The sequence below is a fragment of the Schistocerca cancellata genome, chromosome 4, assembly GCF_023864275.1.
Source record: "Schistocerca cancellata isolate TAMUIC-IGC-003103 chromosome 4, iqSchCanc2.1, whole genome shotgun sequence".
Classification (NCBI taxonomy): Eukaryota; Metazoa; Arthropoda; class Insecta; order Orthoptera; family Acrididae; genus Schistocerca; species Schistocerca cancellata.
The window spans coordinates 143192836-143219350 of NC_064629.1; the positions used below are offsets into that span (position 1 = coordinate 143192836).

The 26515-nt window shown below is 42.1% G+C and overlaps 1 protein-coding gene across 1 annotated transcript in view; it reads left to right on the top strand.

Moving 5' to 3' along the window:
• The window catches only part of LOC126184618 (serine/arginine repetitive matrix protein 1-like), a 321358-nt gene that overhangs the window by 257997 nt on the left and 36846 nt on the right, over window positions 1-26515 (top strand). Inside the window, exon 3 of the mRNA XM_049927078.1 lies at window positions 19249-19361. Within this exon, the coding sequence (XP_049783035.1) occupies window positions 19249-19361 (113 nt within the window). The remainder of the gene's footprint in view (window positions 1-19248; window positions 19362-26515) is intronic.

Sequence of the window (26515 nt, forward strand, 5' to 3'; positions counted from 1 at the left end):
TTAGCTCGTCTGTGTTTAAACTTTGGCTAGCTTTAATTTTTAGAACGGAACTGTCAGTAGGACATGACCTCTGAACTGCCTCCTTAAAATTTCTTGTAATGATTTTTATGTACAATCAAGTCTTGAAACTTGGTAAAGCTGTATTATTTCATCAATCTAATCGAGTGCTGCAATTAGAACCTTCTATAATAAATACAAATGATACTTAATATATCATGTATAAGGATGTTTTCGTTCCAAATATGGCTTTTAGTAAATAACTTGAAAACTAATATAGGTGGTTTTTGGTGTCACAGATATAAAGTTTTTAGATCAAACTGAGGCTGTATACGAATTTTCATCTTTCTGAGTCTAATGTTTAGCACCTTGAATTTTTCGTAAAAACGCCGATTTTGACCAAAATATTGCTCTGATAAAGTTGAGATTCGTAAGTTTTAATTGTGACACACATTTGCCTATTCTGAACAGTTTTTAGCTTACTAGCTTCATTATTTAGAACCACTAATTTTTTTGTTAAAATAACACATTCAGCGAAACATATTCATTTGATCATTCTGAGATTTCACAATGTAAACATTAATGTACTGAAGCATACACTGACAAAGTTTGGAGAAGTTATTTTAATTTTTAATGTCGCCCTTAGATTACGGTGCAATTCTTTGGATGTTAAGCACGGGCGTGTTATGATGACGTGGCGCTAGTAGTATTGAACTGGCGTAAGTCCCGGCACACTCACTCGCCTCTGTACCTCCTACAGTGATACAGTGCTTGTTTCGCCTCGCGATGCATTGTTCCAACACGATGGGGCTTCTCTCACACTGCTCATCGTCCAGGACTGGTTTTGTGAGCACAAGGATGAATTATCGCATCTCCCCTGGACACCACAGTCATCAGATCAAAATATTATTAAGCTTCTCTAGTCGACTTCGGAGATAATGGTGTGTGATCGCTATCCACTTCCATCACCATTACCTGAGCCTGGCCCTATTTTTCAGGAATAATGGCATATCCTTGAACGCCGTACAGGACCTGTATTTATTCAATCCATGCTCTTTTTAAAGCCAAAGGCCATGCTAATGTGTTGTGTTTTTAGTGTTTCCATGGTAATGTGCAGATGTAGACGTATAAGGTGATGGATTCCACCGTGCCGTTTTTATATGTTATAAACAGCAACTGACCAACTAAATATCCTAACGTATACGTTCGTGTCAGGTGATGACTTTCCAGTTGTGAATAAATACTTGCTCCTCATGAGCAAGATCGAAACACGGCCGGTTTCCACTGATTTCAGTCATTTCGTATCCGGCTAGGGGAATCTTCATGTGTTCATTTTGCATCTAAAAATTTACAGCTGTCATACGTAGAAAAAATAAAAATCGTTTCTACAAGTGCTTGAGCTATTATAAACAAAAAGTCTTCCGGTGACATTGTCGTATAAAATGTTCTCGGTGAATTTGCAACAGCAAATCGATATAAAATTGCCAGTTTTCTGCACTGTTCACCCGCTCCATCCAATCCAAAGCCCACAACCGCCTCCGACTCCTCAAACTCCTCTCTGGCGGGATAAGGGGGTTACACCCCTCTACCATCCTCCACACCTACAAATCCTTAATCCGTCCCATCCTCTGTTATGCCAGTCCCGCCTGGACATTTGCCCCCCCCTTCCCCCCCAAATTCTATAAGTCCCTCCAGATCCTCGAGCATCGTGCACTCCGCCTCGCCTTCCGTATATGCCTCCCGTCCCCCACGCGGATCCTCTATGACCTCATTCCTTTCCCCCATCTGCTCCTATTCCTCGAACATATCCGCATACTCTGCACCTCCTGCCGCCTTGATCCCCCTCACCCCCTGGTTGCTCCACTCCTCTCCCACCCCCGCCCCCTGCCACGTCTTCACTGTTGTGTCCCAACTACCCTCCATCTCTACACCCTTCATCTCCTTTCCCAAGGTGGCTTCCATCAACTCCCCCTCCCGGATGATGCCCTCTCTCCCTCCATTTATCACTCCTATCAACTCTGATCCTCACCCCCACTCCTTTCCTCCATCCTTTTCTTGGGCTCCCTCTCCCCCCTTCCATCCTCTTTTCTTCCCACCTACCCTCTCTCTGCCCCCCTTCTCTCCCCTGAGTCCTTTTGCATTTCCCTCCTCTGCCTTTTCCCATTCCCTCTTGCGTCTGCCCTGCCCCTCTCCCCCCTTATGAGTCCTCTCCCTCCTTTGGTTGTCCCCCCCCTTTTCGTTTTTTTCCTCTCCTCCCTCCTTGTTTTCCCCCTCATCTGTCCAGGTCACCCCCCCCCCCCCCCACCCCCAATCTGCCCTTGGCTAGGGAGTGTCATCTTTGTGCCGACATTTTCGTGCAGTGTTTTACAGTGAGTGTTCAGTGTTGTGTGTCTTTTGGAAAGTGTTGCAAACGGCCATCATACTGTCGCTGGGTGTGATTTTTTTATCTCTTGCGAACAGAAACCAGACTGTCGCCATGGTTTTTTTTCTTTTTCCCTTTTTTTTTTAATTGTGTGTCTACTATGTTTCTTGTCTGATTCTTGTGTATTTTATTCGCATTGCCAACCCCTTTGCTTTATGTTTTAACTTTCCACTATTTTCCGCCATTTTACAATTTAAGTCACCGTTTTATCGCCTGCTTTTATTGTTTCTTCACGTTCACGTTCACCGCTCTCTTCGTCGGAAAGCAACTGACTGTCAAAGAGAAAACTGAATTTTCAGAAAAGTAAATGAACTAGCGTTAAGTTTCTGAGAACTGATAAAGATTGCTTATGATATACATTATGATATAACCGTTATTCTCACTTCGGTTTCAGTTGACGATATTATTGTTAGAGTGCAATGGTGTCGGCAAAACAGCTAGTTTTCAGCGCTCTGGATTATGTTCCGAAAGGACGAAAATATATTCCCGGAATGATTCGGCAAATAATTTCTCAAAGGCATTTTTGCGAAGTCATATACTATAGCTTGCACAACCAGAATGTGACTTGTGACAGAGACACCTGTTGCCGGTCTGCGCGACCTTTCGCTGTTGCTGTTCTTTAATGACATAACATCACCGCTGCACTTTCGGCAAGCTGCGTTTCACGTGGAGGCTTTCGTCCGTGCAGCGTCTCATACACTGCCGGTAAATGTCAGGCTGAAAATCTCGTCATGGTGAAGGTATTTATAAATTTGCGTACAAATGGTCGAGTAAAAAGAAAATCTCGAAACGCAGACTTTTTGGATGAATAATCCTGGGATGGAACTCATTCACATGCTGTTACACATCCTTACTCAATGATCGCATTGAAATTCAGACTCTCAGATAAACAATTTTACGTAATAGTGATTTTTTCCGTAACTTATTGTTAAACTAGTATACGTTACTATAGTGGTGATTTCCAGCAACCAGAGACTATTTAAAATTTTATTTCATTTCGCTTGAACCATATCGTATTTTCTTCATATCCATCGTCGGAAAGTGATTACCCATTTATTGTAGTAATTCACACTGCTAGTAGGACCCCTAACGTTTGCAGCTACATCCTCGCAACATAACAGTGCTACTCGTTGTCCGAGCTATAGAATACATATCACAACGCGTACTACATACACTTTGTAATTACGATACGTGACTAACGTACAACATAGCAAACAGCATACGTATACCCATGCGCATTTGAAATGAGAGCTACAATATAGGGTTGTTTTCAACCGTGTTCACAGTTACACATTCAGTCCGTCCTCCTGAGGAGTACAGGTAAGCCCAGCTCAGATTTAACCAAAGCATTTCATTTTTTATGACTCTCCAATCACGTTAATTCCTCTTTTGCCATACTATTCGGAGCAGCTCATAACCTGCTGCAATATTTCAGTGTTACGCTGATTCACAAACATTTTTACCGTGTTACGTGGTAAAAACAACTAATTTAAAAAAAAAAAGATTCTCATAGCTTAACTTAACCATTTAGAGTGGATGTTGGGGCGGTTCCTTAAATAGGGTACCTGCAACATCGTTCCTGTGTTTGAAGATAACTGAGCTCATGGTCCGCCCCTTATGACCGTGGGGTTGAGAACGGGTCAAATTCTCCGAGAAATATTCCATATGGATTGTAGATAGACTCTAGGAGAGAATTCAACTGTTGTAAATTGAAAACAATAATACATGCTTGTGTGAAATCTTGCACCAAGTCGCTTTTACTTGCACCAAGTCTCTTTTACAGAAAAATATCGATTCGGTTCCTGTTTTTTCGTGTAACATGTCTTTCATATAAGGACAACCAGGATCATTTAACATCGGATTTTTTGGGTGATACAAGACTTTTGTCCATATAGGTGGTCCGATACAATTTTAGATTAACCAAAGCGAATCCTCAGACTGCTTCAAGAGAGATAGATGACTTGCGTTCGTAATGATACATCAGTTAGCTGCCAGGTCATTCTATATTAAGGTCATTTCAAATTACGATATAGGCCTAGTGTTCTCCGGCATAAAGGGAAGAACACAAACTTCAGAGGTACCGGTACGTTCACATTCTTTCACCCAATTCTCAGACGTCTCCATGAATGTTATTAGAAGAAGGTTAAATCCGTTGGCAATTCATAGGTTTCTCGAGCTCCATATAAGCAATCGAGAATGTTACTTAGTAATTAAAATGAGGTGATTTGTTTGTCAGATATCTGCTTAACAGTTTTGTATGTGAGGAGAAGGTGAATTAATATCTCTTGGTGATAGCACCTGTAATTCTAAACTGAATGTAAAAACTATTATTACTTATTCGGAGATATGACAAAAACTAAAGTACAACCCTATAAATTACCCGTCGTACAAAGAAGTGAGACTTAAAGTTTTAAGGTAAGTATCTCAATATATTTAAAAGTAAATAATGGCCAATTTATTCGAATACCGTACAAATATTAATATGTGGCAATATTAAAAGCCTCGTATGGTGCTTGCAGCACTTCACCGAAAAGAATGGTTGTAGAGGTTGTATTTTCTGAATTCTGTATTGACAAACCAAATGCAGCGATGCTCTGCAGTCGAAAAACTTTTTCCATATCTGGTGGATAGATTATTGCAATCTCGATGGTTCGTGCTACTTTTTTGTATTGAACCTTGACTGACAATTTCCCTTAACCAATATATTTGGTTTGCTGAAAGACATCAGTTCATGTTTCGTCGTTTGCGACACTAGGGCTCCTAGTTAATGGCATGCCTGTAAACTGACCAGAGTGACCACAGGACCCGTATGTACTTGAACTTTTACGTCATAGTCCTGAATGCGAAAGGAAAGGAACATCTTCAGTGTAAAACGTGATCCGGGAATATAAAGGATAAAACTGAGTCTGCCCTCGTGGGTTTGGATATGGGATATCAAAGCTTTCGCAGTCGCTTGCTTAAACACAGGGCCGATCCGAAAATATTTTTCCACGCAAGCGACTTATTATTTGGCGCCCCCCCCCCCCCTCCCTTTCCCCCTTTTCATTCGTAAATTTTCAGTCGTGTCAGTTCCCGCTGGTAAGTGTGATACACACAAATCGTGCACTTAGGTACCCCTCTCAGCTTGGCACCGCAAGCGACCGCTATTAATTGTGATATGTCCTATATAGACATCTCACAGCTGCGGCACCTCAGACGATTCTTCAGCTTGGCGCTCCAAGCAGTAGTCGCACTACGTCCAACTCTCCGAACTCGAACATCTAGGTTGTAACACATAACACTTTTGACATGAGTGGCCGGCCGGTGTGACCGAGCGGTTCTAGGCGCTTCAGTCTGGAACCGCGCGTCCGCTACGGTCGCAGGTTCGAATCCTGTGGCTGTGTGTGATGTCCTTAGTTTAGTTAGGTTTAAGCAGTTCTAAGTTCTAGGGGACTGATGACCTCACATGTTAAGTCCCATAGTGCTCAAAGCCATTTAAACCTTTTTTTTTTTACGTGAGTGACGTCCAACACGACACTGAGGTCTATGAGCGAAAGAGCTGTTCCAACGCTGAGGTCTTGCACTGCAAGACTGCTTGGTGGGCAGAATGGTTCATGCATAATATCCCTATCAGGGGCGTGGCGTAAGACAATGTCGCGGTTTGGCGAGTCTGTATAAGACGTTTGACACTTTTCACAACGGACTTTACATTTACAGCTGAAGCCACGGATGGCGGTAGTCAACGAACGATACGCTCACTGCTGTCGTTTGCGAATTTGCAAATTAAGGAACTAATAACTGGAATGACTAGAAATCCTGCAGCAGCTACCGAGTATGCGATTCCAGGTCTTCCTCGGACTCGTCGAGCGATATAGCGCTGGGGGCGCGAACCCATACTGAGGCTGCTAACAAGGGGACCGGATGAACTTCCCCTCACCAATCTGATTCATTTTGACAGGGTGTGTAGGTCACGACTAGGACTCCAACATGTTTAAACAGGAAGCTGCAACTTTGAATTGCTTTCGAGAAAATCGATTTCGAAAAATTAGGCATGCTTGTATGTTTTGCATGGCCGCAGACATTTAAGGAGGCAGCAGCAGAGCGAGAAAGCGTGAGGTCTCTGGATCGAATCTCGTTGCTGGCACTTTCTTCATTCTCACGTAATTCTAACAACAGATTTGTTTAGACAGTGGCAAAATTAACAACATGATTCATTTATTATTTACATAATATTTGCCCTGAAATAGGAGAAAAAACGTTATTCGTAAGTAGTTTGAAAACAAAAAGGATAAACGAGAACGTTCACTCTAACCGTTATTATCATTTCATTTGTATTATTGTATCCCAATTTTTACAAGTATAATATGGAAGACTGCTCGAATCAGGATGATAACGATCGTAAAAAATGGAAAACAATTATTATAGCGACCCACAACACTTGTGATGAACGTCGACTTTTTGCATGTGAACAACTTTTCAATTTTACTTGGTTTACGTTCATAAACGGTTCTCGGACATCACACAGTTTAGCGACGTACCACGCATATCAAAGCCTGTCACCGAATATTGATACAGACGACTGACGATGTACTACTGATTAAATTTTTATGCAGTCTGCTTTAAAAGCTACAGGGGCTAGGCAAAATAATGTGAACAGCGGTAGTAATGAGATGGTTGTGTTTGCGGTCAACAACACAGTCGCGCTGGACTGTGCGTGTTCAGTATGGACTAGGCATCAGTGCTGGTTGTTTTTGAGTAGGGCACACTTCGTATTGGCATTCAGAGGCCGAGGTCGACGTGCAATGAAAGATCTAACAGAGCTCCAAAGAGGGCAGATTGTGGGGGCCCAATTAGCTGGAGCATCAGTAACCAAGACAGCCAACTTATTGAATGTTTCAAGAGCAACTGTTTCAACAGTCATGACAGCCTACACAAAACATGAAAGGCATTATAGTGTAAACGTAACAGTGGCCGTAAATCAAAACTAAATGACAGAAATCGCCGTAAGCTAACACGAATTGTGTCAAAACAACACAAAACTACGGCGGCTAAAATGACTGCAGAGTTCAATAGCCATCTTCGAGACCCCGTATCTATCGACACTGTCCGCCGAGAACTCCATAAAGCGAATATTAATGGACGAGTTGCTATACCTAAACCATTAGTGACGACAACCAACGCAAAGAAGCGTAAAACATGGTGTCAGGAACATAAATCCTGGACGGCTGGTCAGTGGAAACACGTCATATGGTCCGACGAGTCAACGTTTTCGTTATTTCCAAGATCGGGCCGGGTTTACGTATGGAGAACACCAAAAGAAGCCTACAATCCCGATTGCTTGATTCCAACGGTTAAGCATGGAGGTGGAAGTGTGATCAGCCATATCATGGTATTCTGCTGATCCCATTATTTCTCTCAAAGGCAGTGTTGCAGCCAACGATTATGTGAACATTTTAAGTGATCAGGTGCACCCCATTATTCAAATGTTGTTCTCCAACAATGATGCCATATTTCAGGACGATAAAGCACCAATTCACAGTCCGCAGCTCGTGGTCGTGCGGTAGCGTTCTCGCTTCCCGCGCCCGGGTTCGATTCCCGGCGGGGTCAGGGATTTTCTCTGACTCGTGATGACTGGGTGTTGTTTGATGTCCTTAGGTTAGTTAGGTTTAAGTAGTTCTAAGTTCGAGGGGACTGATGACCATAGATGTTAAGTCCCATAGTGCTCAGAGCTATTTGAACCATTTTTTGAACCCATTCACACAGCCAGGGCAGTGAAATCGTGGTATGAGGTTCATACAACTGAACTGCAGCGTCTTCCCTGGCCAGCATAGTCCCTGACTTGAACATTATCGAAGCCTTGTGGGCGGTATTGGAGCGCAGACTCCGGAACAGATTTCCGCCACCCTCGTCACTACACAAGTTTCAAGAGATTCTGATCGAAGAGTGGCATAACATTCCACTGGAGACTATACGATCAAAAATAGTTCAAATGGCTCTGAGCACTATGGGACTTAACTTCTGAGGTCATTAGTCCCCTAGAACTTAGAACTACTTAAACCTAACTAACCTAAGGACATCACACACATCCATGCCCGAGGCAGGATTCGAACCTGCGACCGTAGCAGTCACGCGGTTCCAAACTGAAGCGCTTAGAACCGCACGGCCACACCGGCCGGCACTATACAATCGTTATATGCCAGTATTCCAATATTCCAAGAGGAATCCCAGCTGTATTACTGGCAAATGTGGTTCCAACCCCTTATCAGTAAACCATTCCCAGGTAAGTACGAATGATCACATTATTTTGCCTATACCCTGTGTTTCTCTACTCTGTTCGATGATGTACGCGCACTGTTGTAGTCTTTTTGTAAGGTTCTTCGTCTGATTGCAAAAATAAACTTGTGGTAAGATGGTACAGTGGATAGCTTGTCAAAAACTGAACACAGATCTAGCATGGAAACAGGAAGAAGGTTTACTGAACTGTGAAAAAAGAAGCAAAATAGAAACAATCAACAGCCCAACCTCAAGTTGTGCAACATCGAGCAGGCTGCAAGAACCACGGCGTCGCGGTTGTGTGGTCACGGTATTGAACTACAAAGCGGAAGATTCGAGTCCAAATCTCCCTCCTCGCGTCATTTTTTTTTTTCCAAACAATTATGAAGTGTCCGTCCGGTCCTTGATGTGTCTGTTCGGTGTATTCAAATTTGTGTCTGTGTTGTGGTGTAACGTCCGTTTACAAAAACGAGGTTTAAGGGAGCGGCCTCCAGACTTACGTACCTGTTATTTGTTCCACGCAAGTACCACATGTTATGACTCTTGCGCTCCGTTTTGGAAGTTTTGCCTCTTCAATTCCTTCGTTGTAACATATTTCACAGCAAACTGCCTATTGGCTTCTGTCTAGGGTTCTTCGGCCGACGTTCATCTAATGATTTTACTGACGTTTCGCCAGCACGAGTGGCTGGCATTGTCAAAGCTTCACCCTCCATTGCAGGTGGTGAACTGGAAGGGTGAAGCTTTGACAATGGCAGCCACTCGTGCTGGCGAAACATCAGCAAAAGCATTAGATGAACGTTGGCCGAAGAACCCGAGACAGAAGCCAATAGGCAGTTTGTGAACAAGTGGCCACGAAAGCCTTAACAATTTTGTATATTTCACCGCCATTTATTTGTTGTTTTCATTTCTGTGAGAGGTTTATGGAGCATCTCGCTTGCTCTCGCTATTCGTCACATTTACTTGCGACGGTAATATTGTCTTACCACATGACTTATATTCTATAGCCAGTGTATAGTATAACACCTGCCACGACTACAGGAGGAGAAAGGACACGTCAATGACCGGACGGGAAGTTCATAATTTTGAGAAAATAAAAAGAAAAGTGGAGTGCGAGGGAGACTTGAACACGGAACTCCCGCTTTGCAGTCCAACACCGTGACCACACAACCACGACGCCGTGGTTCTTACAGTTCGGTCGACGTTGCATATCTGAAGCTTGAACCGTTCACTGTTTCTATTTTGCTTCTCTCTTCACAATTCAGTGCACCTTCTTCCTGTTTTCATGCTTGAACTGTGTTCAGTTTTTCACGGACTATCCACTGGGCAATTTTGCCGCTAAATCTGAGGGGGGGGGGGGGGGGTGCGATGTGCAATCCCTTGTAAGATGTTCGCTAACACTGAGAGCACGTTGATTTCGAACAGCTTCGTCGTCAGTGTGTTGTCTGCTGCGCGGATTGTTCTACAATCACAGTACACAATACTATCAAGTCGTCAGTATGGCTTCAGTATAGTTGGCGTCACTCTATGTCGATATGCCACACTTCTGCACTTCTATTACTCGTATTTGGTACTGAAAATGGTGCTGACAAGTATCTGGTCGTGAGCGTAGCATAGATTAACTGAAAAAGGATACCAGCGTTCCTTTTGTTGTGCTCGTGACACGGATAGCAGGCTCTGTGGCTAACCACACGCCGTTCGTGTCTTAGGTGACAAGGTTACCACCAGATGAAGACGACTGTGATGTATGCTCCCAACTTGTGCTGATCCTACAATCCACTTGCATTAACCAAGGACACATTGGGGGAAAGTAAGTTAATCACTGTGTTCCACGTATCGCAAAGACGTTAACGAACCCAGTCTGGAAGTTACAAGAGTTAAGAATTAACAATTACCTCCTACGAACAAAGTGTGGCTACCAAGGGTTAGCCACACTTTGGAAGGGGTACTACTACCAATTGTAGTATGAGTAGTGAAACGTACCGCTTACGCATCGCTGGTTCTCTGTTACTTTCGAAGCTGAGCGCGCTTTGTTTTCGACAGGAGCATTGTCTTGCTACTTTTTTCAACAGTGCCCAGGCGCTACCAATCACGCATCAAACTGCGGGCGGAGTGTCGTTTCGCGCGGAATAGTCACGTGTAGATGCATCGCACTAAAATTATTTGAATAGTTTGGTAAAGTGTTGGCAGTGTTGCGTCGGTAATTTGTGTAATAGTGAGCAATAATACGATTTATTAGCGGACGGTGCGCGTAGTTATATAGAAAATCTGTGAACAAAACAATATCGTAGTTTTTGAACAGTTGTAAAAAACTGCTGTGAAAAATTGTAGCCTGAAATATTAACTCAAAAAAAATACAGCAATGGAAAACTTCAGTGCCAATGGTGAATGCATTTAACTGTTAATCTGAGCATTGCAACGAAGCCTGTTATTTTTGTTCGCCAACTCATACCTATGTTCGATCACTGCAAAATCAAACGACAAAAGGGAGGTGGGAGAGTTCAACGTTTCTCACTTCATAACAACGACCTTTCATGGTTTTTTTGTTAGTTAACAAGTTTCGTTTCTGCCTTCTGGAGCATTTTTCATTAATTAAACTATATTACGGTTACATCTCCTTGATACTAAAGAAGAGGTTTCCATTGTTCATATATTGCAAACAAATTGTAGTAGTGATTACAGAGTTGTTTCTGTTTATGACGATTGTAACTAGGCCGCAGGAAATAGGATTTTTAGCTGTCCGATAGGTCCTAATCGGAATGATACCATTGCTTCTGAATCATGATGTACTCCTACCTCGGTATACTTAAATGAAGGATTTGGCAGTTTGAGGAAAAGTTATGTGGCTGAATATTTCATGCTTCCATATCTAAATACAGAACGAAATTACATCAGAAACACATATCATGCCAACTGCTGACAGTCTGCGGTAATGCTCTCCTCACGGGATACTTATGTCGGCGTTTTACCCGCTGTTCCAAATGTTCCACAGATTTTCTATGGGTTTCAATTCAAGTGATTTTACAATCCAGCCGAGTTCAGTAGGGTGGGGGAGTGTTCAGAAAACAAGTCACATATTCTTCTTGCGCGATGAACTTCGCTGTTGCCATCTTTATATGCCTAAGTGAACAATTGCCCCTTGCGAAGTGACCGACTCCAAACGTTCATTGCATGCGGTTCGTGCAGCATTGTTCTCTAGCTAAAATGTTGAGACGGAAGTTCACTGTCTGCAGCTGTTCATGTCGGGTTTCGAAGCGATTTTGATTCACAAGCCGTGGAAAGCATCTCCGGCCTCTCTCGATCAGATCTTCTTCCGACCACAATTTTGACGTGGTGTTTCGTGACCACGTGTATTACACCACTGTTTGTAGACACATTGAGCAGTTCGCTGCCAAACACCAACAAATCCAGCAATTTCACACACCGTATGGCCATGGACACAACCAGACATGATTGCCCCTTATCGCCACTCTGTCACGTCCTTACATTTACCCACGTTAACATTCAATATCCGCTTGATACTAGTGAATCCCTCACCCACGGTACGTAGACTAGGCTCTCACTGACCACTGGTGCCATATGCTGACGTAGAGTGCAGTTGAGCACGTGACACGATCGCTGCGACATCTGCAGACTTAACGATTTATCTGTGTGTGCGCACTGGGGTGACTATTTTTATGTCAGGTGAGCTTGTCTTGAAAGTTTTTGGTTTTCGAGCTGTTCATGGGAAAGCATGGCGATTCCTAGGTACGACGGCAATTTCGGTTTTGTTCTGCAGTCAAGATGGAAGCGAAACGTGCCAGAACCGTATAGAACCAACTTCCTCTGTCTTTTCTATGTTACTTTCTCGTACAGCCCTTATCGAACTGCATATTGGCCAACAGAATCACAACAGTAGTGTACCAATTTCTGTGGGCAATGGAGACCCGTGGTGACGTGCTGAATCTACATACAGTTTCACACAGCACAGCTACTGTAGTGACCTCTGAAGAACGCGGCCATACTATACTGCATGAAGATGGTATCTTCACCAAGCGAGGTGGCGCAGTGGTTAGACACTGGACTCGCATTCGGAAGGACGACGGTTCAATCCCGCGTCCGGTCATCCGTGATTTCCCTAAATCACTCCAGGCAAATGCCGGGATGGTTCCTCTGAAAGGGCACGGCCGACTTCCTTCCCCATCCTTCCCTAATCCGATGAGACCGATGACCACGCTGTCTGGTCTCCTTCCCCAAACCAACCAACCAAGATGGTATCTGTTCTTTCGGACATGTCTGAAAGAACAGATATCATCTTCATATAGTTAAGGCTAACCGACCGTTGACCATCTTCTTCTGTGCTGGATGCACACGCATTGCCCGAATTCTTACGGGACTCGGTAAGATTGTCTGCCGCGAGTAATGAGTGTAATGGGCAGGGGGACTACGAATGTAGTGTGTGAACATTAAGCTGGGAATGTGGGTCTCACGGGGAGCGTGCAAGGGATAAATCCCAGCAGTCACACTATTCTCTGTGCTCTCGGTGCCTCAGATGGATGCTGGCATGGTAGCTCAGCGTGTTCGGCCAGAGGATTTAGCTACTCTCTCTAATAAAACAACTGGGTCAACGGATCAACGAACAACCTGAACCGGTGTCATCAGACGCCCGCCACAAACAAATTCAACGAACAAAAAATGGTTCAAATGGCTCTGAGCACTATGGGACTCAACATCTTAGGTCATAAGTCCCCTAGAACTTAGAACTACTTAAACCTAACTAACCTAAGGACACCACACACACCCATGTCCGAGGCAGGATTCGAACCTGCGACCGTAGCAGTCCCGCGGTTCCGGACTGCAGCGCCAGAACCGCTAGACCACCGCGGCCGGCCTAAATTCAACGAACAATATAGAACAAAATGAGATAAAAAAAAGACGAGGCACGCATTTTCAACTGCCCCCTTTGATGTATATCAACGCCTGTCGACAGCTTACTGTTTTAATTTAATTATCGTTTCATACCATACTGCAGATGTGAGCATCTTCACTTAATCTTGGGAGTTAAATACATAAGTCGAAAATTTCAAGATCGAAAAGATGTCCTCTTCAGAAATTGAGACCTTCTCAAACTCTGTGGAGTTCAACAGAGCTCCAAGTGCAGTAACAGAGCTATGACTTCTGTAGTCCAGCTGGTCTGACAGCACACTAATGTTATATGTTCAAATGATGTCATATATTATGGGACTTAACTGCTAAGGTCATCAGTCCCTAAGCTTACACACTGCTTAACTTAAATTATCCTAAGGACAAACACACACACCCATGCCCGAGGGAGGACACGAACCTCCGCCGGGACCAGCCGCACTGTACATGACTGCAGCGCCCGAGACCGCTCGGCTAATCCCGCGCGGCAATAATGTTATAAGCCAAACAGATTAGGCCTGCTTTGGTTCAGTCTTAGCCTGTTGAAAGTGGATTTTACCGACCAATTTGAGGTCGTTTTTGGGAGATTTTCCACATTCATCCGGTAGAGTGCTGGCCCTGGGTTATGCTTCTTCCAACCAACCTAAAAATATACCTTTCAAAACATATTTTATTCAACTTTAGATATGCCAGTAAAATTTAAAAGGCAAGACGTTAAACCCACAACACGCATCTGTTCCAAACGGAAGCGACGTACTCAGAATTGAGAAGCCAAATATTTGTAACAAGCGAGGAATTACAAATGTCATTGCTTCTCGTTTCACTCGCAGCAATTTAAGCTGTACTCTTAGGTTCCTGCCTAGTCACACACTCAGAAATCGCCACATAATCGGAAATATACAGCCAAATATTTATTTCATTTTTCGTTTTCTCATCAGAGAACATCGAATATTGCAGAACATACTTGTATTAAATTCAGAAGAATGTCCCATAATGTGTTAACAGTTGCTAAGATGAAAAAAAAGTTAATACATAGTGAGACATGTACCTACAATACCAACCCCTCTGACACTGTTACTCAGGAGGTTGCCCATTACGCTACGCGAAAGTGGAATTTTTTCGTTCTTTTGTCTTGGGTATCACCGTTTCTCTACAAGGCTTATGTCTTTGATGCGTCACTAACTGAGATTTAATGATATGGGTGACGTCTTTGTGATAAATCTTCAATGCACCGCTACCTTGGAACGGCATACTGTAAATTATAGTACAAAACAGCTAAACGTACCAAAATAAATATGGCGTCTGCCGCATTGAGTCACTTCCATTTGGAGCAGGTGCATGTTATAGTTTTGTCGTCTTCACATTAAAAATAGAAAACAAAGAAGTAATGGAATAAATCCATCAGTGTGCTTAAATGGGAAGCTTTGTAAGCATACAAAGTGTTGTGTTACATGTCACCAAATGTGAAGAAGTGTTTTTTTAAAGTTTATTCTATTCCCTCTTTCTACACGTCGTGGAACATTAAAGTGGTAATTTTTATTGCTTACGTCTGTTGATTTGCAACAGGATATTCTCAATCGTTCCGAATTTTTGTGTTTCAGATTTTTAATTTCAGTGTCAGTCTAATATTAGTGAAATATAATAAACAGGGTGTTACAAAAAGGTACGGCCAAACTTTCAGGAAACATTCCTCACACACAAATAAAGAAAAGATGTTATGTGGACATGTGTCCGGAAACGCTTAATTTCCATGTTAGAGCTCATTTTAGTATCGTCAGTATGTATTGTACTTCCTCGATTCACCGCCAGTTGGTCCAATTGAAGGAAGGTAATGTTGACTTCGGGGCTTGTGTTGACATGCGACTCATTGCTCTACAGTACTAGCATCAAGCACATCAGTACGTAGCATCAACAGGTTAGTGTTCATCACGAACGTGGTTTTGCAATCAGTGCATTGTTTACAAATGCGGAGTTGGGAGATGCCCATTTGATGTATGGATTAGCACGGGGCAATAGCCGTGGGGCGGTACGTTCGTATCGAGACAGAGTTACAGAACGAAGGTGTCCCGACAGGAAGACGTTCGAAGCAATTGATCGGCGTCTTAGGGAGCACGGAACATTCCAACCTATGACTCGCGACTGGGGAAGACCTAGAACGACGAGGACACCTGCAACGGACGAGGCAATTCTTCGTGCAGTTGACGATAACCCTAATGTAAGTGTCAGAGAAGTTGCTGCTGTACAAGGTAACGTTGACCACGTCACTGTATGGAGAGTGCTACGGGAGAACCAGTTGTTTCTGTACCATGTACAGCGTGTGCAGGCACTATCAGCAGCTGATTGGACTCCACGGGTACACTTCTGCGAATGATGCATCCAACAATGTGTCAATCCTCATTTCAGTGAAAATGTTCTCTTTACGGATGAGGCTTCATTCCAACGTGATCAAATTGTAAATTTTCACAATCAACTTGTTGGGCTGACGAGAATCCGCACGCAATTGTGCAATCACGTCTTCAACACAGAATTTCTGTGAACGATTGGGCAGGCATTGTTGGTGATGTTTTGATTGGGCCCCATGTTCTTCCACCTACGCTCAATGGAGCACGTTATCATGATTTCATACGGGATACTCTACCTGTGCTGCTAGAACGTGTGCCTTTACACTGAGTGAGGTGGCGCAGTGGCTAGCACACTGGACTCGCATTCGGGAGGACGACGGTTCAATCCCGTCTCCGGTCATCCTGATTTAGGTTTTCCGTGATTTCCCTAAATCGCTTGAGGCAAATGCCGAGATGGTTCCTTTGAAAGGGCACGGCCGATTTCCTTCCCCATCCTTCTCTCACCCGAGATTGCGCTCCGTCTCTAATGACCTCGTTGTCGACGGGACGTTAAACACTAATCTCCTCCTCCTCCGTGTGCCTTTACAAGTACGACACAACATGTGGTTCATGCACGATGGGGCTCCTGCACATTTCAGTCGAATTGTTCGTACGCTTCTCAACAACAGATTCGGTGACCGATGGATTGGTAGAGGCGGACCAATTCCATGGCCTCCACGCTCTCCTGACCTCAACCCTCTTGATTTTCATTTATGGGGGCATTTGAAAGCTCTTGTCTACGCAACCCCGGTACCAAATGTAGAGACTCTTCGTGCTCGTATTGTGGACGGCTGTGATACAATACGCCATTCTCCAGGGCTGCATCAGCACATCAGGGATTCCATGCGACGGAGGGTGGATGCATGTATTCTCGCTAACGGAGGACACTTTGAACATTTCATGTAACAACGTGTTTGAAGTCACGCTGGTACGTTCTGATGCTGTGTGTTTCCATTCCATGATTAATGTGATTTGAAGAGAAGTAATAAAATGAGCTCTAACATGGAAAGTAAGCGTTTCCGGACACATGTCCACATAACATATTTTCTTTGTTTGTGTGTGAGGAATGTTTCCTGAAAGTTTGGCCGTACCTTTTTTGTAACACCCTGAATATGTTGTGAAAATATTGTTCTGATATTTTCAAGCCCTTGGTTACCCTGGACGTAAATATAATTTCAGACTTATTCATATTAATAATGTCAAAAGATTTCATACACTATTGGAGTATGCATGCCGTTTTGGTATCAAAGTGCTCCACAATAACAGCTGTCTTACAAAGTTGATAATTATCAGTTATTTCTGATACTGTTAGTTTTGTTTACTTTCGACACGTCCTCAAACTCTCCGAATCAGTTACATGAAAAACTGGCCATTTTAGAGTTTTGATTCCTCTTGGAAAAATTTCTAGTGTCGTCCATGCCTTCAACGTAGATAGTTAGCCTTCTTTTCTGAGGAGTTGTAGGTGGGACTCGTAATGCACTGAGAACTGCGTCATAATTCTATATAAAAAAAAGGGATTCTGAGAGAAAAGTGTTTCCAATTGTTCTCATTTAGTCATTAGTTTGTAGTTTAATAACGCCTATGAAAACTAAATGTCATTTATCGATTTAAAAATAAGCGCACAAAGAAAATTATTTTTTATTCTGAAGTTTAGTTAGATTCTGATATCGGTGTTCTGGGGGGGGGGGGGGGGGGGATAATAGTCCCAGGAAGATTGGTCCAGCCAAGTCGAGGGTGTTGTGGAAATGTTCTACCTACCGCTTCAGCTGAATGCGCTTACAAAAATACGCTGTTAATTGCAGAGAGTCTTACTCCCAAAACTCTTAGCACACAAATTCCAATATGAGTTAAGAAACACATTCCTTGCTCCAACATACACTTCATGTGATGATCACAGTTGTTAAATGATAGAAATTCAGCTATACACAAACGGGTGTCGAGATTGTTACTACCCACAACATGAATCTGATAGACACTGTAACCTCAGTCCCACACCGTATTATACCTTGATAATTATAAATATAGATCTCAACTGTACTTCCCTGACTGAATTCTGTATCTGCAGTTCTCTGTTCCAGTTCGTTAGTGTGCGGACTATTCGTTTGTCTCTCCTAAGAATCGTGTGGTGGGGATTTTCTCTGTTGTTATTGTATAAGTTACATTTGAAATCCCAAACAAATATGGCCCATTGCATGTTTCATGCCAAGCTCAGTGCCAATGGGAAATACCAGTTTTATATGCCAATTGGATAGAACAACCCCCAAGTATTTTAGTGCGATATTTGACTTAACGACATATCACTTGTCATATACCGTATGTAAAGATATCTTCGCTGCTTCTTCTTTATCTGACTTGCCCTGTCTCGTGTGCCAGCCCATGGAGTGGAATATACCTGCTACTGACATACAGCAACAGTTGCGAACCCACTGATGTAAACCAATTACTGTGTTAAAATATATTGTGTGCGCTACAGTTATTATTATTATTATTATTATTATTATTATTATAATCCTCGGTGTGCTATTTTGAATGTAGAGCTGATTGCAAATTATGTTTTGTGGGGGTTTGGGTGAGTGACAGTGGAAAAACTATAACTTGATCCTCAAGAACTGAAGCTGATTTTGCACCTGTGCAGCTATACTAGATCGCTGCTGGAGTTTTGGTTACTCTTAATTTTTTCTACTCCTGTTAATAGATGTCATTGCCCAAATAGCACACCACTAGACTACTTTCAGACTGTTACATTTACTTGTTTTGTGTTGAAAGATTTAACACTACACAGATCATTTCATTTATTACACAATGTTGGCCCTGTAAAAGACACACATTAATAAACAACACAGTTACATTACTTGTTTATCCAAACACACGATAGCAGAAGTGCTGTTGACCTCTTTTGGTACTCAATTAAATACAGACCCATGTAACTGTAACACGTGCCTTTCACCCTACTGAATAAACATATAAAATTCCACTTAATTTTTTCTATGCAGTTTTAAGAAATGTTATAATTTTATAATCATGTTTAATAAAAATGAAGCAGTGTTGAAAATGTTACTTAAATGAATTATATTTCTGAAAAATATTGCACACCGAATTAAATATAGATTCCACTGACCCTCCATGAAAGTGAAAGAACAAAGAGAATTCTGTAAAGAAAAAATGCAATAATACCACTATGACACTATAACACTCGTCCCAAAAGGGAGGCTTCTAGATCTCGGGCAATATATTTTATGTTTAAGATCATCTCATACATACATGCAGAGGACTGCAAACTGATTGTATCATTTACAGGTCTGTTAGCTGTTGTGGTGGCTGTAGACGGACTCAAAGCAACGGCGCTTGTCCTCGGAAAGGTGAAACCAAAGTCTACTGAAGCTCCGCCAACTGACACACCCCTTGATGAAGTAAGTTTGTACTGATTTTGTGGTCACATTACATAGATTACCATGAAGAGATAAAAATTTTATGCCTGTTCATTCACACATGTGTAATTTGATACGGCATTTTTAATTCTATTTATTGGTACTGTTACTGGGACTGATGACCACAGATGTTAAGTCCCATAGTGCTCAGAGCCATTTTTGGTACTGGTAGTGAGAGTAAAAGACAACATTAATGAACCATTTATTGTAGATCACTCAGAAAACCTTTAAGATGTAGTTGTTAAGTTAGTTGCCTACATTCCATGTTTTCAAGAATTGTAAGATACTCACAGCTAAAATATTTTTTTTAAAAGGGCTAAAATGCAGTTACCATTGTTGTCATCAGTTCCATGTATGGTAGTTGCTGAATATATTTTTTGACACAGCCATGAAAAAAAAAAGTAAGCGGAGTATTATTTCATCAAAGGTTACTACTATATCAAACTGAATAATGTTTTGTGTCAAACATGTCTGATGAACTCAGAAAAATTACTACTAAAGATGATAAAATTACATTCTTAATTTTGTGCTCATTTGATAAATGGACTTCCTCATCCACTGACATCCACGCCTACATGATTACTCCACAATTAACACTTAAGTGTTTGGCTGAGGGTTGACGGAATCATTTTTGTCTCGGATAGCATTTGGAAAAAATGAACACCTAAATATTTTATTAAGATGGTCATTTCTCCCTGTGCAGTCAAAAAAATAGTTTGACATTCTGAGGAGAAACTCGTCACTACAATATCTGAAATAACTGCCATATGAAAGACAATGATTTCCTCTTAACTATGTTGAATAAGAAATATGAAAAAAAGGTGTCTGTAAAGGAAATGTGTTTCATTCAGCTGTATTTTGTTATTTAATGTTTTCCAAAATGCCTCTTTAAATGCATGTAGCCCAAAAGAATCTTCTCAGTACCACATGTAGATGGAAGGTATTTTCTAACAATGTAGTTCAGCTCCAGTCATGAAATCAGGAAATGAGATATTTGCAAGCAGTTCATTGGAAAAAAGTTTGGTAGTCAGGTGAGTTTCTCATCAGTCAAATTAAGATTTCACCCCAATGGATAACACACTAATATTTTATGAATCAGTGGAAAGACACACAGTGTACACACTGAAATAGATCAGTGAGAAAAGTTGAAATTTTGTGCCAGACCAGGACTCAAATCCAGATTTACCACTTCTCATGAGTGGTTGCCTTACCACAGTAGCCGTCCAGACATGGTCCCTGACTGATGCAATTTTCCTACTTATAATCACAATACTGACTCATTAATCCTCCATATTCACAGTATTCACTCATTCCTGCTGTAAGAGTTCAAGCACATGTGTGCATCTATACAGAATACAGAAGGGATTACTGGATATATATATATATATATATATATATATATATATATATATATAGTGAAAGTGCTGGCAGGTCGACAGACACACAAACAAACACAAACATACACACAAAATCCAAGCTTTCGCAACCAACGGTTGCCTCGTCAGGAAAGAGGGAAGGAGAAGGAAAGACAAAAGGATACGGGTTTTAAGGGAGAGGGTAAGGAGTCATTCCAATCCCGGGAGCGGAAAGACTTACCTTAGGGGGAAAAAGGACAGGTATACACTCGCGCACACACACACACACATATCCATCCACACATACACAGACACAAGCAGACATTTGTAAAGGCAAAGAGTATTTTTCCTTCGTGGAATGTTTCCTTCTATTATAACTATATATATATATATATATATATATATATATATATATATATATATTTTACACACACATTCACTTTGTTTGCAAGCTGGAACACCATTTAAAACTAAAAAAAAAGGGGAAAGCTAGAAAAGTTAGAAATTTCTAATTTGCCCTATGATCCAGGTTTGTTCTTCAAAAATTGCAGAGACTTTTTTCATTAAACACCTTAATATCTCTAACACAAAAGTACTACAGTACCCAGTCATTATCACCTGTACTAAAGATGATTGGGTTGAATAGGCAAATGGCTTCATAGCAGTCAGTCCCAGGATTTTTATGTCAATTATCACTTCTTTTGGTGCTGGCAATGTTTCTTAATGTGAACAATTATTAGTTGTACTGTGGTTTGGGGTCTATGTTAAAATGGAGGAGGGTAAGGGCATAACATTTCCTATGGGATCATATGTAGTAAAGAACTGTTGTAGTTAGACCAATTTTCATTTTGATGACAACCTTAAGTTATTTTTACCTCCTTATATATTAGATGTAGCATGCATTTTGTCACACACAAAGAACAACTTTTACAAACTTAGACATGTATTCCTCTATTCAATTTTGTATGTATGTATAGATGTTCTAAATGACCTGCTTACTAACTTAAAAGAGCAAGATCTGACTCAGACAAAGACTGAATTTGCACATTGGATTAAAGAAAATTGTTCTGGTACATCATCCAGTTCAAATGTTGTTTTAAGGCAGTTTCCCAAGATCATTTAGACAAATGCCTTGTTGATCTCAGTTCTCCCAGTCAGAAAACAGTATACACAAAAAGTTAAAGTACAAATCTGTACAGAAAAAAAATTACACAGTTCACAGATGGGTAGTGCACACAACTTTATTTCCTTAAGCTATTTGATGACTGGGCTGCAGGAAAGGCATGTGATCATGACATTTGAAAGTAAATTATGGACAAGTCATTAAAATTAACAAAAAGTTAACCTCATGACCATGGGACCATTACTAGTGAGAAGAACACTAAGCATCTAAAAATTCATAAACACAACATGATCAGTGAAACACCAAAGAATTCAGTTTTTTAGCTAAGATCCCTCTATCTTCACATAGTGTGAGAGCTCTGGAGAACAGCATTTAAAGTATGTTTGTCACTTGGCATTAAATATTTTCTTTAAATAGGAACCGTAGTTATTCCTTATCATTGTGTTGTGATCTTGTGCACCTCTTCATAACAACAGTTTCTACCTTTTTCTATTAAAACAAGTTTGTTGTGTATGTATGTAGTGGAAGTATGGTTAGTCAGCTAAGTCGCAGGGTAAACCTTCAGTAACATATATTTTTTGGCACTTCCTGTCAATCATTTCATTTTGTAGATCCTATAAATGGAAACAGAATAGGATACCATATACAGACAACCTTGCATCATTTATGGACAGCAGTTCACTGTAAGAAAGCTTTGGTTAGAATGCTGGTGTAACAAAAAATAACTTTGCAGTTTAGCTTGGATAAAATAATATGGTGTGTACTTCTTCATCAACATACATACAAACATCAAAGTGCATGACAGACAGTGGTTAGTTTATTGTACTGTAAGATACAAACAACAGCAAGGCCACAATGAACTCAAGTTTGTTCTCCTTCCTCAAACAAATGAACAACAGCTGAGAACAACAATCCAGGTACTGATACAAGCAGTTGCTGACAATAAGTATGTGGATGAATGCCTGCTGCACTGTGCTTATAAATAGAGGGGCTCTGGTAGATAACTCGACAGATACTGTGCCATAGACAAATGTAATGTATTGCGAATACATAGAAAGAAGGATCCTTTATTGTATGATTATATGATAACGGAACAAACACTGGTAGCAGTTACTTCTGTAAAATATCTGGGAGTATGCGTGCGGAACGATTTGAAGTGGAATGATCATATAAAATTAATTGTTGGTAAGGCGGGTACCAGGTTGAGATTCATTGGGAGAGTCCTTAGAAAATGTAGTCCATCAACAAAGGAGGTGGCTTACAAAACACTCGTTCGACCTATACTTGAGTATTGCTCATCAGTGTGGGATCCGTACCAGATCGGGTTGACGGAGGAGATAGAGAAGATCCAAAGAAGAGCGGCGCGTTTCGTCACAGGGTTATTTGGTAAGCGTGATAGCGTTACGGAGATGTTTAACAAACTCAAGTGGCAGACTCTGCAAGAGAGGCGCTCTGCATCGCGGTGTAGCTTGCTCGCCAGGTTTCGAGAGGGTGCGTTTCTGGATGAGGTATCGAATATATTGCTTCCCCCTACTTATACCTCCCGAGGAGATCACGAATGTAAAATTAGAGAGATTAGAGCGCGCACAGAAGCTTTCAGACAGTCGTTCTTCCCGCGAACCATACGCGATTGGAACAGGAAAGGGAGATAATGACAGTGGCACGTAAAGTGCCCTCCGCCACACACCGTTGGGTGGCTTGCGGAGTATAAATGTAGATGTAGATGTAGATGTAGATCTGCACAAGTCACGTGTGCTATTGGCAGAATATTAGGAGTGTAGTTTGCCAGTGATCTGGTGCTGCATTGTGTGTCCAAGTATTACATACAGGGTTACAGCACCCCTCCCCCCTTGGGGAAAGGATGCTTCACCAATGCGGGTGTTGAGGTGAATGTTGAAACACCCATGCCCTCTGCAGCAGACACCACAGCTGATGATAGCAGTGGCAGGAGGTTCTGGGCCAGAATCAGTGAGTAGGGGTGGAAGTTGAGTGACCATGGACATGTGCAGTGGCCACTAGCCTGCTAAGTACCATAAGAAAATGCTGATGATGACGGCACTGGTAGCATCTCGACATCCGACCCCTAGACAAGGTGGATTGTGCTGTCGGTGAAGGAGCTGGCCACTCGGTCACCAGGGACACTGGTGTTGTAGGATCAGAAGGTGCTGGTCTAGCTGGCCAGGTTTGCCAGTGGGAGTGAAGAATTGCACAAAGGCATGGCAGTAGGTGCTAGGGGCTAACCCCAGAAAAGAGGCAGGAGGCAGTGACATCCAGAGCGAGGGCAGTTCCACCCTTGCAGCAGAGTTGCTCCATGAAGATGTCACAGGCTCTGAAGAAAAAGGGGTGGCAGTGGTGGTGGACCCACAGCCCTCACCATGGTGGGAAGGTGCAGCTGGTTGTGGTGGTGCACCACCACCCCATCACTGGGGTGTACCATATGGAGGCAGAATCCTCAGCAGCTGTGGACTATGGCTTGCATCCACTTCAGTGAGTGATTGAGCATCCCAAGTCAAGACTGTGAAGACAGTTTCAAACCATGATGATGGAGCAGTGTTGGCAGGGCAGCATGAGCAGATGCAGGAGAGTTCGTAGCTGGTGATCACACAGCATCCAAGGCCAGAGTACATTCTACCACCAGAACAAACCTGTAGGTACTCAAGAAGCATGTCAAAGTGTCATCCATGGAGGGGTCCATGACATACTTCTTCATTTGAATCTTGAATGTGTGGATGAGATGTTCCACCTTGCTGTTAGATTGCAGGTGGAAAGGAGGAGCAGTCATGTAGCAAATGCCTTAACACACACAGAAGTTGTGGAAGGCCTGAGAGCCAAACTGTGGACACTCTTTCATCAAAGGAGTGTAAGGTGATCCTTCAACAGAAAAAAATTGTGGAGAGGGCTTGAATTATAGCTACAGCTGACATTGAAGGACAGTGGACAATATATGGAAATTTGGAGAAAGCATCAACAACTAAAAACCAATAAGAATTTAGGAAGTGTCTTGCAAAAACAACACAGACATGTTCCCTTGGACACTGTGGTGTGGGCCATGGAGAGAGTGTCACTCGTAGCACCACCTGTTGGGTAGCACAGTGAGGACAGGCTGTGACAAGATGTACAATGTCATCATTGATGCCAGACCAAAACACATGCCAATGGACCAATAATTTGGTATGAAAGACCCGCCCCCCTTCCCCCAATATCCTTGATGTAGGAGCTGGAGCATATACAGTCATAGGGTGCCCAGAATCACAACCCTAGGTGGCAGCCTGCCTCCAGCTAAGAGAACAAAATCATAAAATACTGTACAGCAGTGATGGGGCAAAGTAGTTACACAAAGGACCTGAAGACTTATCTGGAGGCCTCTACAGCTTAATGAGGGAAGGCTGAATGAGGTGAATAACTTGACGCAAACCTGGATTAGCAGTGACAGCTTCTGTGAACCAGGAGCTTGTAATAGGAAGCTCTTCCATTGTATATTGTGCCTCAAATCTTAAGTGTAAACAAAGGAGTTCATGCTGATCAAAAGTAGGATCCAGTCCCATTGGAAATGAAGACAGTGCATTGACATTGGCATGCTGTGCAGTAATTTGAAAATGTATTTTATAGCTGTAGCAAGACAGAACCAAGGTCCAAAGCTGGAGGCGATATGCTTTGTTGGGCAATGAAGCAGAAGGATTAAATAATGAAACAAAGAGCTTCTGGTCAGTAATGAGTTGCAACTATGACCCATACAAGAAGACACCAATAATTTATAAAGTAGAGAAGTAACTTTCTAAAGCAAAGGAACAACACATTAAAGCCATTGCCTTCCTCTGACCATAATGGGGATGAATGATGATGATGAAGACAACACAACAACACCCAGTCTTCTCAGTCTTCTCGAGGCAGGAAAAATTCCCGACCCCACCGGGAATACGTTGTCAAAATTTTATGAAATCTCTTAAAAACACATACTGTATGAAAGCTGGAATGCCCACTATTGGGTGGCAGTGACAGGTCAACTACCATTGGCATAGACAATAGCAAGCACTTCCTTTTCAACTTCAGAGTAGCACTGCTGATCAGAGTTGAGCATTTTTAACATGTAAGCTATTGGGCATGAGGAACCATCCTCAAATAAATGTGTGAGAACAGTCCCAAGTCCACACTGAGAGGTGTCTGTAGCCAAAACCAAGTGGTGACCAGGATAGAAAGCAGCCATACAAGAAGTAGAATGTAATTTAGGTTTCAAAAGTGTGAATGTCCACTGTCAGGCTGATAAACACTAAAAAGGAACATTCTTGTGGGTGTGGAGCGGATGAGCCAATGTGGCTGCACCCAGAATAAATTAGTGATAGTAAGCAATTTTTAACTAAAAATATTTGGAGTTATCTGACATTTATAATGTGAGGCAAAGCTGTGACTATGGCAACATGATGACATAAAGGCATAACATCATTCTGAGAAACCTCAAACCCCAAATAAACAATGGATGGCAGAAAAAAGTGTGAATTGGTCAAATTGCATTTCAATTCTGTCATCAGGGTACTAGCCACTCTGAACAAAAGGTGAAATCAAAATACCATGTTAATCATAAGGAGAAGTTTAGAATCTTCATTGAATGGAAACTGTAATTTTTTTTTTTTTTTTGGGGGGGGGGGGGGGGGGGAGAGATG